Below are 12,217 nucleotides of genomic sequence, written 5' to 3' on the forward strand. Positions count from 1 at the left end.
GCGCTGTGATGTTGCATTTCCCCACACCCGTGTACATACGTGTACATGCCCAGACACACGTGCTCACGTTCCCACATCACACATCCACACATGCATGTGTGTGCATGGATATGCACATGTGTACACACAGATACAGCCACCTGTGCACACGTGTACACAAATTCCCACACGCACACACATCCATATGCATGCACACACTCACGGGCATGCATACGTGGGCACACGCTCGTATTCAATGTGCATACCTGTACACATGCACAGACTGCCTCCCACACGCATGCACACACACACACACAGATACCCACACGCACACAGGTACCCATATGCACACACGCATACATTAGCCCACACAGGCTCCCACATCCACGCACGTGTGCACACACACACGCACCTGCACACACTGTACCAGTTGCTGCAGACCGTGCTTCAGCCACCACCACGAGGAGTGTGACGTCTCTGAGTCTCTGTTAACACTGTTGCCCCTTTTGCGACCCTGCAGCCGACCAGACAGGGATGTTGTTCGTAGGGGACGCCCTGCTCCAGGTCAGTATCTTGAACTTCTTAGCTCTGTCGCGTGTTAGTTCCTGTTAGTTCTGAACTGAGACTCATCAACTGTTATCCTCAAAATTCTTAATTTGTCATCTGTTCAGGTTAACGGCATTAACGTAGCAAGTGCAGCCCCCGAGGAAGCGGTGAGTGTGTGGCTTTTCCTTAGAAAGTGCAGCCCCCGAGGAAGCGGTGAGTGTGTGGCTTTTCCTTAGAAAGTGCAGCCCCCGAGGAAGCGGTGAGTGTGTGGCTTTTCCTGGATGCTGTTCTGTTAGATAATCTCTTATCCTGGTCATTTTGCTTCTAAATGTGCATTTCATGCGTGTGCTCATAGGCGCCTCTCAGATGCTGTGAAAGGTGGATTTGGTGGCTCCTATTTTGAAGATGGAGGCTGAAACTCAGGGAGTGGGGAGCCCTCCCGGGTGGCCCGTGTGGAGCTTGTGAGGGTCCCCCTGGCTTTGCGTGCTCATCCACCTTGGAGGGCATCTCAGGACACTCACCTGTGGTGCACGTCTGGGATGCTGGCCCGTGGACATGGGGGCCACAGGCTCTGCCCCAGCCCCTTTCCAGATGTGAGCCTTGACCAAGGCTGGGTCAGGCTCCACAACGCAGCATATTAGTGGTTTATGACTAAGAGAAGGATTCCTTTAACTCTCTCCAGGCATGGAGGTAAGATATATGAGCTGGAGGGGACACATAGTTTAAGGTTTAGGTTCAAATGGATGATGTATAATTTACTTCCTAAACCTTACATTTGTGTTATTTATCAATTTCTGCAAAAGCTTGCTTTCTTAAGGTGAAAATACGCACAGTAACTCAAAACGAGACAATGCATAGTTCGGTAGCTCTGTCCCAGCCCTGGGGAGGAGAAAAGCATTTGTCCAAAAGGAAAGCTTCCGAGTAAAGATGTGCAAACTTAATACACAGAGCTATTCCAATATCTGACTAATATAAATACACCTTTCGCACCAAATTATCAAATTATAAGTCCACAATCTTATGTGATACAAAAGCCATGCTTGAATCAGCGTGGCTAACGACATACATGATCTCAGCTTCTTAGGTTCATGAAGTTCATAAAAATATTAAATTTGTAGAAGACCTCATAAATCACAGAGTTTCACACCCTCATTTTTCAGAGTAAACCCTAGATTCAGTTAATACTAAAAGGGAAAAGGGCAGTTCTGCTCAACACAAAAGGTCACAGAATGAACTCCGCCCTGCACGTCGCCTCCTGCCTCGGAATCGCCTCACTCCTTCAGGGTGGCGGGAACTGCCGATGTCCGCTGTTGATTGCACCCCATGTCCCCATCCACATTGACACGGAAAACTGGAGCAGCCCTGGCAGGGAGGGAACTTAATTTTATTGAGCAAGTTCCGAGACCTCTCACCATTCGGAGGAAGGGAAATCGATGTTTGGGAAAGTGCTTGGTCTGACCTGCATGCAGAGGTTAGTGATGGCAAGGAGGCGGGGACGCTGGGGTGACGGGTGCCCCTGCGGGTACCCCGGCCCCCCTTGTCTGCTTCGGAGCCCCCACCGCAGACCCCAGCCTGTCGTCCACTGAGGCCAGAACCAGGTCTGTGCTGGATCCTGAGGATCTCAGAATGAGAGGTGGTGCAGAACTGAGTTTCTATGCAACATGGTCAGAATTTCTTTCAAAATCTCAAATGTTTAATTAACTTCTAGTCCAGTACGGCAGTCCAGGGTCTTAGGTACTGTGAGAGCCGTTGATTAACGAAATGCCATAATCACCAAAAAGGCACTGACTCATTTCGTGAGGCCTCCTTTTCAGGTTGAAATGGGTGCTTTTTTAGACGTTTTAGTCACCCACAGCTGCTTTGTTACCGCTAAGATCTCAGGCCAGATCGTGAGTTCTGCTGGTTTTTAACTCAAGAACCCTTAGAAATAAAGCCTTCCCTTGTGTTTCAAAAATGGCAGAAACAGAATCTTCCAGATTCCAAGCCGCAGCCCAGCCCTCACCCCTGAACCCAGTGAACCCCCTGGGCCCCCTGAACCCCGCTCCCAGCATCTCGCGGGTGTGGTCACACGGCTCACTCAGCAGATCAAAGCTGTGTTTGGTAGAAGGTGTCCTGAGGGAGCTGAGGCTGGTTGCTTGCTTCTCCAGGTGTGTGTGTGCGTGTGCGTGCGTGTGCTGGCACACACGCGTGCAGATCCGCGTGACAGAAGCAGTGGGCGAACTTGACCCTGGAGAGGGTCCCAGAGCTCGGGCTCTTGCTGTGCAGGTGATGCCCGGGCGTTCAGCGTAAAACCCCATGAGCTGAGGACCCGGCAGCTTCTGTGGGGGGCAAGCCCTCCCCGGGTGTGGCCGCTACCCTCGGACACCCACACCCGCAGGGCATTGCTGGGGGTCCCTTCACTTCCCTGCGGGAGGAGAGAGTGCGGTGACCCAGCACTTTGATCAGAATCGCCCGGGGCCACTTGTCCCAGCAGACAGGTTGTCAGCCGGGAGGGGCTGAGGTGGTGCGCTCCTCTCTGGGGCCTCGGGCGGGGCGGAGGGTGGTCCCAGACGAGCCCCCAGCCGCCGGGCCGTCCGATCTCATGCTCACGGTGCTGTCCTGCTCTCCCTTCACTCAGCTGACCCGGGATCGGGTGTTCAGCGGGGTTCACAGGCCGAGGCACGGGGCGGGGCAGGGACGTCAGGGTCTGGGGGCATGCGAACATCCCCCGGGTGAGAGGAAAGGCATTCCTGGGTTCTCCGGGCAGAAGCAGGTGCCTATGCACGTGAGGGCCGGGCGGGTGCCCTGCCCTGGAGGTCACATGGAGGTCACATGGAGGCATCAGGGACCTGCCCGAGGGGGCCGGGGCGGGAACGCTTACAGCTTCTTATTTCTGGGCTGTGTCTGCTGTGTCTGGATCGCGTTGGCCTGACTGACAGGAAACACGTCGGGCTTTCACAGCTGTCTCCAGAGCTAGCGTGGGCAGCTGTCTGTCACTGCGCGTGAAGGGCCTGAACCTGGGGGTGGGTGACCGTGTAACTGAGAGGGGGACGCGATGCACTCGGTTTCTCCAAACCGAAGGGTCGTTTCCGCCCTGGAGCCCGTGTTTGCAGCCTGCAGCATCACAGCGGACGCGCGGCCTGTGTGCCCGTGTCTGAGGTCTGGCGATTGGTGCTCCACGTGGGTTTTTCCCGCGACTTTGATTTCGGGGTGGGGGGAGCGGTGTCGAGTGTGCAGGGAGCCTGGCCTTGGGCCCAGGCCGATTTTTGCACCTGTGTGTGGATGAGGCATGGAGCCATGTGCCTGGGGACACACCGCATCCGTTTGTCCCACCAGGGGAGGCTTGTGGAGCTTCCAGAGTCTCAGAGGTAATTGTGAACACTGGCTCCTCGAGAGACAGGCGAAGCGTGTAGCGGAAGTGGACGTGTTAGTCGCTCAGTCGTGTCCAACTCTCTACGACCCCATGGACTGTAGCCCACCAAGCTCCTCTGTCCATGGGACTCTCCAGGCAAGAATACTGGAGCGGCTTGCCATTTCCTCCTCCAGGGGATCTTCCCAACCCGGGGATAGAATTCAGGTCTCCTGCGTTGCAGGCGGATTCTCTCCCGTCCGAGCCACCCGGCAAGCCCTGGGGGGGATGCAGGCTTTCTTTCCGTGGCCCCTCTGCAGTGGTGAAGTGGCTGTCCTTTGTCACACTGACAGGTGCATCTTCTGAAAAATGCTGGCGATGAGGTGACCATCACTGTCGAGTATCTCAGGGAAGCACCGTCGTTTCTGAAGCTCCCATTAGGTAAGTGGGGGGCCTCACGGGGGCCAACAGCTTCCTCCTCACGTGTTATTGCTCCTGTGACGTCCTGCTGTGTAACACGCCCGCAGCCTGTTCAGAAGCAGGGATTCTCACGGTCAGGATGCTGTGTGCGTCCCGTTATCCCAGAGGGATAGACAGACAGGCTGCCCACACTTGTCTTCTGGCCACACAACCTAGGGTGGGAAGGTAAGGGGGGCGTGAAAGAAGACGGCCTCACTCTTGGAGCTGCTCCTCGACGGCCTGGACGCGTCAGTGTGAAGACCCGTGAGTTCATCGGGTTCCCTCGAGCCCGCTGAAGCCCTGCCTGTGCAGTCTAGTGTCTGAAGGGGAACCGGGGTGATGGGGCACCTGCTTCACCCGAACTGTGCCAGGGGCTTTGAGGGCGAGCCTGCAAACGGGCTCCTGGCTTTTCAGGAAGAAAACCAAGATCGCAGAAGTAACCTGCACGACATCCACTAAATTTCCTCATCTGTGAACTGGTGGTAATGATCAATACCTACCACACCAGGGGCTTGTGTCTCGGAGGAGTGACTGCAGCATCGTGGCCGAGCTGTCAGCTCCGTCCTCCGCGACACGGACGCTGGTGACTCGGGAGGGACCCGTGTGCATCCCGCTCCCGTGCAGGTGCACACCGGTTCTCGCGGCCCCGTCTGTGGGGTGGGGATGAGGGCAGTGTGGGGCTGAAGTCCCTCAGCTCCGGCCAGTGCCTGTTGCTCGGGGACTTTACCCCACAGAGTCAGGTTTTGTCACCTTCCAGGAAAGTGGGAAGTCTGGATTTTAAAGCAGTGTCTGGGTTTTGATTAAACAAACCCATGTGCTGGTCAGACTTGGCTTCCCAGCTGGTCTGGAGTTTTTGCCTAATATCACTTATCCCCCCGTAGTTGGCTTTTGATGGTTAATGTTGGCCTTGAAACTCTTCAAGCTAAAGGAAAACAAAGGACCTGTGATTCAGGCAGGCAGCAGCTCTGACCCTCCAGGACCCGCGGGGCCCTTCCCTGGTGTCTGAGAACAGGAGAGGTGGGGCCCCTGGCTCTCTCCAGAGATTGCCCACTGGGTGGGGGGCGGGGGCAGGGGCAAGCCTGAGTGTGGTGGCTCCTGGGTCCTGGGGCCACTGGCACCCAGTCTGGCATCTGGCGAGGGATCTGGATATGTGGTCGGGGCTGACGTGGCCGGAGACTCGTGTCCACACCTGTGTTCACGTGCAGTGAGCACTGGTCTCACTGGGCCCCTGCTGCCCCCAACCACCCAGAGCCACAGGGGCAGGCAGTGGGGGATGCTTGGGGACAGGTCCACGGGCTGGGAGTACACAGGGACTCCTTTCTGTCCCTGAACTTGCTGAGAGCAGACAGAGGGCTCGAGACGGATTTGGCCCCCCAGTCCACCCGGGTCCATGCTCCAGGCCCAGCCGTGGCTCCCTGCTGAGTCCAGAGCTGCTTCCTCTTTTTACAAATATCACTTTCCTCGAACTCACCTTATCTTCCTAGTTTTCACTAAAGCAGCTTGCAGTGACAGATAATCAAACGTGTCAAAGAAAGAAAGAATATCAAGTTATCAGAAAGTCAAGAATAACTTAGGAAATTAGCATCGTTATCCTAGCAACGGGGAGTGCAGGTTTGTGGGGGCTGGGGATGGGCCGGGGGAGGCCGCTGTCTCCCTGGGGGTGGGGAAAGGCTGACCTGCTTGCCCCCCGCCGCGCTTCCCAAGGGCCCCAGACGCGCGGCCGTGCGGCGCGGTGAGGGCCGCTCTGGCTCGCAGCCCAGGGGCCAGTCTGTTCTCTCCAGACCTGGGAAGGGCTCACATGGCTTAGGGGTCTAAGCCCATCCTGTTCCCGTCCGCTTCCCCCAGGGATTGTTGGGGACCCGCGGGGTGGACCTGCAGGTAAGCCCCGGGAGCCCCGTCTGCAGTACAGCCTGTTCATTCACAGGGTCCCCGGGACCATCCAGCCAGCCGGGCAGCGGGGCCTCCTCGCCCCTCTTCGACAGCAGTCTGCATCTGAACGGAGCCTCCAGCAGCGCAGTAAGCACGCGTCTCCCATCTCCTGTTTAACCAGACTGTGTGTGGTTCCCGGGACACTCCTGGTGTCGCCTTGTGTGTGTGGCAGCTTTCCTGTGTTCTCACGTGGAACCGAATTGTTAACCGCTCTCCGCCCTCCGCCTCCGGGAGCAGGAGCCTGGCTCCGTGTTCTCTTCCAGGCCCAGGGACGGCTCACACCGCTTGGGGTTCTAAGTCCATCCTTGTTCACATCCTAGACCCCGGCCGAATGTTTACAAGTGGAGTCTCGGGCACAGCAGTGACCTGAGCGGAGTCTCGGGCACAGCAGTGCCGCCTACCCAGACCTGAACCTGAACCTTGTCGGGCCCATCCACACGCTCGCGGGCTCGGTCCCGCCCCCGGCCCGCCCCCGGCCCCGCCCCGTCCTCGCCCCGCCCCCGCCCTCGCGCGCTCCTTCCTCGCCCCGCCTCCCTCCCCCCCCCCCCCCCCCGCACCCTCGCGCGCTCCGTCCTGGCCCCGCCCCCGCCCCACCCTCGCGCTCAATCCCGCCCCCGTGGTTGGTCCCTGCTCATGCTCCCTTCTCAGAAGAAACACAGAGGGGTTGCTCCTGCATGGCTTGACCGTCCAGAGCTGCTTTCCTTTTTCCGGAGAAGCGACTGGTGCTTCCATCAGATGTGCTGGGAGCTTGCGTGCTGCCCTGGGCCTCTGAGGGGCTCAGGGTGCCAGTGCACCTGTGGCAGATGAATAAAGAGCTAAAATTAGAGGACGAAGAATTTATGATGATAAATGGCTGATTTTCTAAGTTAAGCTTTTCAGAAAATGAACGCAAAAGACTAGGGTCATTGCAAAGAACTGAATGACTCAGGCGTGTACAGGAACAGTATATTGAAGCCCAAAATGGAAACCGAATTTCGCAGAAATTGTAAGGAAACACATAAGAAGCCTGTAACCAGTGCCTGCAGATGGAGAGCAGATGCAAAAAGAAAAAGCAATTAAAATGAAATACATCTTAAAATGTTAAACAAACATATACGTTAAACAAAGACTTGAATCTTCTAGATGGAAGGGAGGCTGGTCTCCCAGGCAGGGATAATGAATGCGTGAACGATAGAATGATATTTAACGGTTTAACTAAGACATAAGGTGTAGGGAACTAGGTTTAAAGAAGGTTGAGAAGTGCTTGCAAACGAGACTCTCAACCAGGGCTGGACATTCTTGCAAACGAGATGTTCTGCCCAGTGTAGGAAACTAGGTTTAAGGAAGATTGAGAAGTGCTTGCTAACGAGACTGTCAACCAGGGCTGAGCATTCTTGCAAACGAGATGTTCAGCTAAAAGTCCTGTTTGTTCCCATGGGAAAAGAACATTGCTTGCACACAAGGATGTTTCTCTGATTCCTCAAAAGGAACAGACCTTGGGACAAAACGGATTCTAAGTTGATAAGTAAGTTCCCCAAAACAAAGTCTTAGCTGCAGTAAATAAGCCAAGGAAAAGGTTATCTCGCCCTGCGCCTGGGCACTGGATAGTCTCTGAATCGCAGTGCTTGGCAGCTTGCCCTGTAGGTTGTTGTGCAAGGGATGTAAAATAAAGCAGCTGTAGGAAGCGAGGGTTAAATATAAAGATTCAAACCACTCTGCAGTGTGGGTGTTTCATTCCGTCGCCGGCAATAAGGCACGTGCTGAGGAGCAGACAACTTTGAAATAACAGCTCAATAAACGTTGCAGCACCGTGGTCAGAATACAGCTTGTCACCAGAATCTCACACTGCTGCTGCTGCTGCTGCTGAGTCGCTTCAGTCGTGTCCGACTCTGTGTGACTCCATAGACGGCAGCCCACCTGGCTCCCCTGTCCCTGGGATTCCCCAGGCAAGAACACTGGAGTGCCTTCTCCAAAAAGGAACACTGCCGTTTCCTTCTCCAGTGCATGAAAGTGAAAAGTGAAAGTGAAGTCGCTCAGTCGTGTCCAACTCTTAGCGGCCCCATGGACTGCAGCCCACCAGGCTCCTCTGTCCGTGGGATTTTCCAGGGAAGAGCACTGGAGCGGGGAATCTCGCACCACATCCCCGTCAAAAGATGACCATTGTTTAGACCCCGGTTGCTGTAGATTCATCTTTCCTGTGTTTGAGCTTCATGTAGAGTCATACTCGCCTCTGACTTTGTGACTGAAAGTCGATCTTAAAATCCACCAGCAAAAACAGGTCGCTTATGAAGATTGACACTTTCACCAACAACGTATTTCTCGACAGTGACAATGGAAGCCGCAAAGCAGCCCAGTAAGTAGTGTTTTCAAGATCGTGGAGACAAGAGCCGTCACTATTGGTCTATCTTTGCATTCCTTGCAAAAATGCATTTCCAGAACAAGTTGAAATAAAGACTTGTTCTTAGGAAGAGGATCTGAAAGAGTCTGTCACTAACAGGCTTTCACTAGGAGAATCTCTAAAGGCCACATTTCAGGAGGGAAGACACGAGTGACCCCAGAAGCGTGTGGAGATTAAAGGAGGGAAGTTGTGGAAAGGAACAGGATTAAAGGAGGAAAGTTGTGGAGAGGAACACAGCCACTTGAGTTGGGCTGGCAGGTGCCAGCCCAGCGGGGGCTTTCCTCTCGTGCAGCTCGGGAGCCACTTTCCGTTCGCGTGATTCCTCTGTTGTGTTTCCCACCAGCCGCTTCTGCTCCCAACAGTCTTGGCCCGGGAAGTGAGGCACCTCTGCTCACGTTACTGCCTCAGCTTGGCGGGGCATTGGGTCATGCCAGGGCATTGCGTCATCTCTGAAGCCCCCAGTCCTGTGTAAAGATACTGTGTGTTTCTAAAAATAGTATTTGCACACTCCTCCCTTATTTTCATCATACCCTTTGGCAGTTTATTGACCTTTGTCTTCAGTAGATTCCAGTGGCTGTAAAGACTTCACTTGTCTTCCAGACAACCTCCTGCAGAAGAGTCTAAGAATCGCGCCCTGTTTTTACTCCACCGTTCATGTTTCATGAGATGTTTTAATCTTATCATCATGATAATGACTTCTTCTCATTATTATGATAATGCTATATGATGACTAATAATGATTTCAATTAGAAGAATATAACAGTAATCTGCTATCAGATGTGTTGATCTGCTTTTAAATTATTGTATCACTGTAACACTTAAAAATGTATACAATTTAATTTAGATACTCAGCCGTCTTCAGGAAATGAATTAATTTTGGTAAAATAGCGAAGTAGACATTTCCACTAAAAATACATCAAATTCAAATACAATTATTTACATGTTCTTGTGGCATCCAGAGACCACACAGCACAGCGCTGCTGTCTCCTTCCTGAGACGTGTGTCTTAGTTCAGCTGCAGAAAAGGATTTGACAGCGACCCTTCTCCCTCAATAATAACTAATATTTGATGTCTAATTGAGCCTTTTAAGAGATGCTCTTTGGAGGAAACAAAGTATTTTAGTGAGAAACACGCTTGATTAAGGCAAGGCACTATGTGAACATCTGTGCGAACCTGCCTGTCTCCGCAGGTCACCTTACTGAGATGCACTTGTCCCGTGACCTGTGACCTGCCCTCGGCCGGCTCACAGAGACACACAGAGCCTGCTGCCGCACGAGTTTCCTGGGCTGCCGTGTCCACACACAATGTTCTGCTGGGGTCATGGAGGGCGGTCTAGCTGTCCAGGAAGGGTTGGGCCCCTGAGAGTCAGATGAGGACAAGTTTAAATACTGCCAGTCCATCTGGACAGGAGGTTTTCAAAGAAAATTAGCCCTGGAAATGCAGTGAAAACTGAAGCTCTGTTTCAGAAGAATTTTAGTTCTGGGTCTATTTAAAGCAGAATTGGGAAGAAATGGATGCCTCTCAAGCCCCCAGGGCCCGAGGCACTGCTTCCCGTCTGCGAGGGACATTACCACAGTCAGGAGCAAACACAGAGCAGCTCAGGACCGATGCCCACCAAGCCTGTGAGGCCGCAGCCGCTGTATCGGGGCCACGGCCCGGCTGCACCAGCCTCGGGACCTCCCGGGGACAGCGGCAGATCTAGGCTCTTTCTCCCTAAGGAGCTCCCAGATCTCCTTGCAGGGCCCCAGAGCACTTCCCTCCTGCAAGCCCCCACTTGCTGGCCCGAGAGGCACTCACTCTGCCGCCCAGGGCTGGGGCCCTGGGCACCATCATCCTTAGACTTAGGGTGTAAGTCCACCAGTCTGTTCTGGGCGCCTGGGCACTCAGCTGGGGACTGTCGAGTGCCCGGGGCCCAGCTGGCAATAGGGCTGCACCCCTCCTATCTCCAGGACCCGCCCTCTCCCACTGCCCCCTGTGGCCTCAGGTGGCTCCTCCAACTCCCAACATGAGCAGGGTACCCCATCACGCCCAAAGCGGTGCTCTGGCGCCTGACATCTGTTTCTTCTCCCATCTCCCCCACATCAGTGGGCACCAGCTTCGCAGCCAGTCCGGAGGCTGCAGGCATCCCAGGCTCCCAGCCCCATCCCTGGGGGATAATCTGCTGTGACGGCCACTCCCCAGATATTTTCCGTGAGATGCCCCGTGTCCTGATGTGTGGAAGACTTCCCCCAGCAGCGCGGGCGACTGGCCGGGGAGACAGATTCATAACCCCTGAGACTGTTAGGATACGAAACATGCCTTCCACTGAGCATTCGTCTGGCATGGACTCTGGGTTCTGGGTGGTCCCGGTGGCTCCTCAGGAAAGGCTGGCATGTGTCCTGGGGCTGACCCTCCCAGAGCAGCGGTCCAGGGTGGCCTCTGGGTGCAGGGAGGGCCATCTCCTTTCTTACTGACTCCAGAGCCGTTTAGAAAGGGAGTAACAGAGAGGGGTGCTAGGGAAGCTCTTCCCGAGGCAGGGACTCCTATCCTGCCCATCTCACGTGCGACCCCATAGCCCCCAAGACTTGAGGAGGCAGGTGGCACTGGGGCCTCTGGGCTGGAAGCTGGGCCCGTCCCTCTGAGGTCACCAAGGTCATGTCTCCACTCCACACCTGCCTCCAAGATGGATGTTTCTCTGCTTGAGTGATGGAAAGCCAGAAGCCTGCAGGAGGCTGTCATGAGTAGGGTGGTGTCTCTGCGTGTGGCATTTGTCTTGAAAAAGCATCTTCCTAACAAACTCACCTCCAGCACCAGGAGTCACCTGTGAATGCATTGCAGTTCTGAGAGTCATCGGGGAAAAACTCGAATGTACGGGGTGAGCGGGTTCAGGATTCCAGGGGCAGCGACTGTTTCTGTTGATCACTGACCACACGCTACACAGGAAAGGGAGTCTCGTATTCTTCTCGGCCTTCTAGGTATTTACAAAACCCGAGAGGATCACGAGCGTGGACGCCCCGCCATCCTGGTGTCTGTGACGTCATAGAGAACAACACGGAGAGCCTCAAGTGTGTGATCGGACCAAAGAAGGGTGATGAGTCAGGAGGAGCGGGGCTCACCCGGGCGTGCACACTGGGCGCCCAGATTTAGCCGACGGCACGGCCCCTTCATCTTGTTACGAAACTGGAAATGACTCGGATCTCCCTCAACAGGTCGACGAAGGGAGAAATGCTGGCACACACACAGGAGCAGCCACTCAGTGACGGCAGTGAACAGTCCGCTGTTGCTATCCAGTTGCTCAGTCGTATCCAAGTCTTTGTGACCCCAAAGACTGCAGCACGCCAGGCTTCCCTGTCCTTCACTACCTCCCAGAGTCTGCTCAAACTCATGTCCACTGCGTTGGTGATGCCTTTCAACATCTTTTCCTCTGTTGCTCCCTTCACCTCCTGTCCGTAATCTTTCCCAGCTTCTGCTGAAATACACAGACACGGAGACCCTGTCACTGACTTCCTGCCGAGAGAATGAAGCTACACACACAAGTGCCTTCTGTACGATTCTGCACATAGAAGTTCTGGAAGAGCCAGAGATATCTGTGGTAATGGGAGTCACGCCCGAGACAGTCT

The 12,217-nt window shown here is 54.6% G+C and overlaps 1 protein-coding gene across 1 annotated transcript in view; it reads left to right on the forward strand.

Annotated features, from left to right (window-relative positions):
• The window catches only part of SNTG2 (syntrophin gamma 2), a 105,477-nt gene that overhangs the window by 51,260 nt on the left and 42,000 nt on the right, over nt 1-12,217 (forward strand). Inside the window, 4 exon segments of the mRNA XM_069576445.1 lie at nt 500-543; nt 651-692; nt 4,207-4,294; nt 6,237-6,338. Of these exon segments, the coding sequence (XP_069432546.1) occupies nt 500-543; nt 651-692; nt 4,207-4,294; nt 6,237-6,338 (276 nt within the window).

The sequence above is a fragment of the Ovis canadensis genome, chromosome 2 (genome assembly GCF_042477335.2).
Source record: "Ovis canadensis isolate MfBH-ARS-UI-01 breed Bighorn chromosome 2, ARS-UI_OviCan_v2, whole genome shotgun sequence".
NCBI classification, from domain to species: domain Eukaryota; kingdom Metazoa; phylum Chordata; class Mammalia; order Artiodactyla; family Bovidae; genus Ovis; species Ovis canadensis.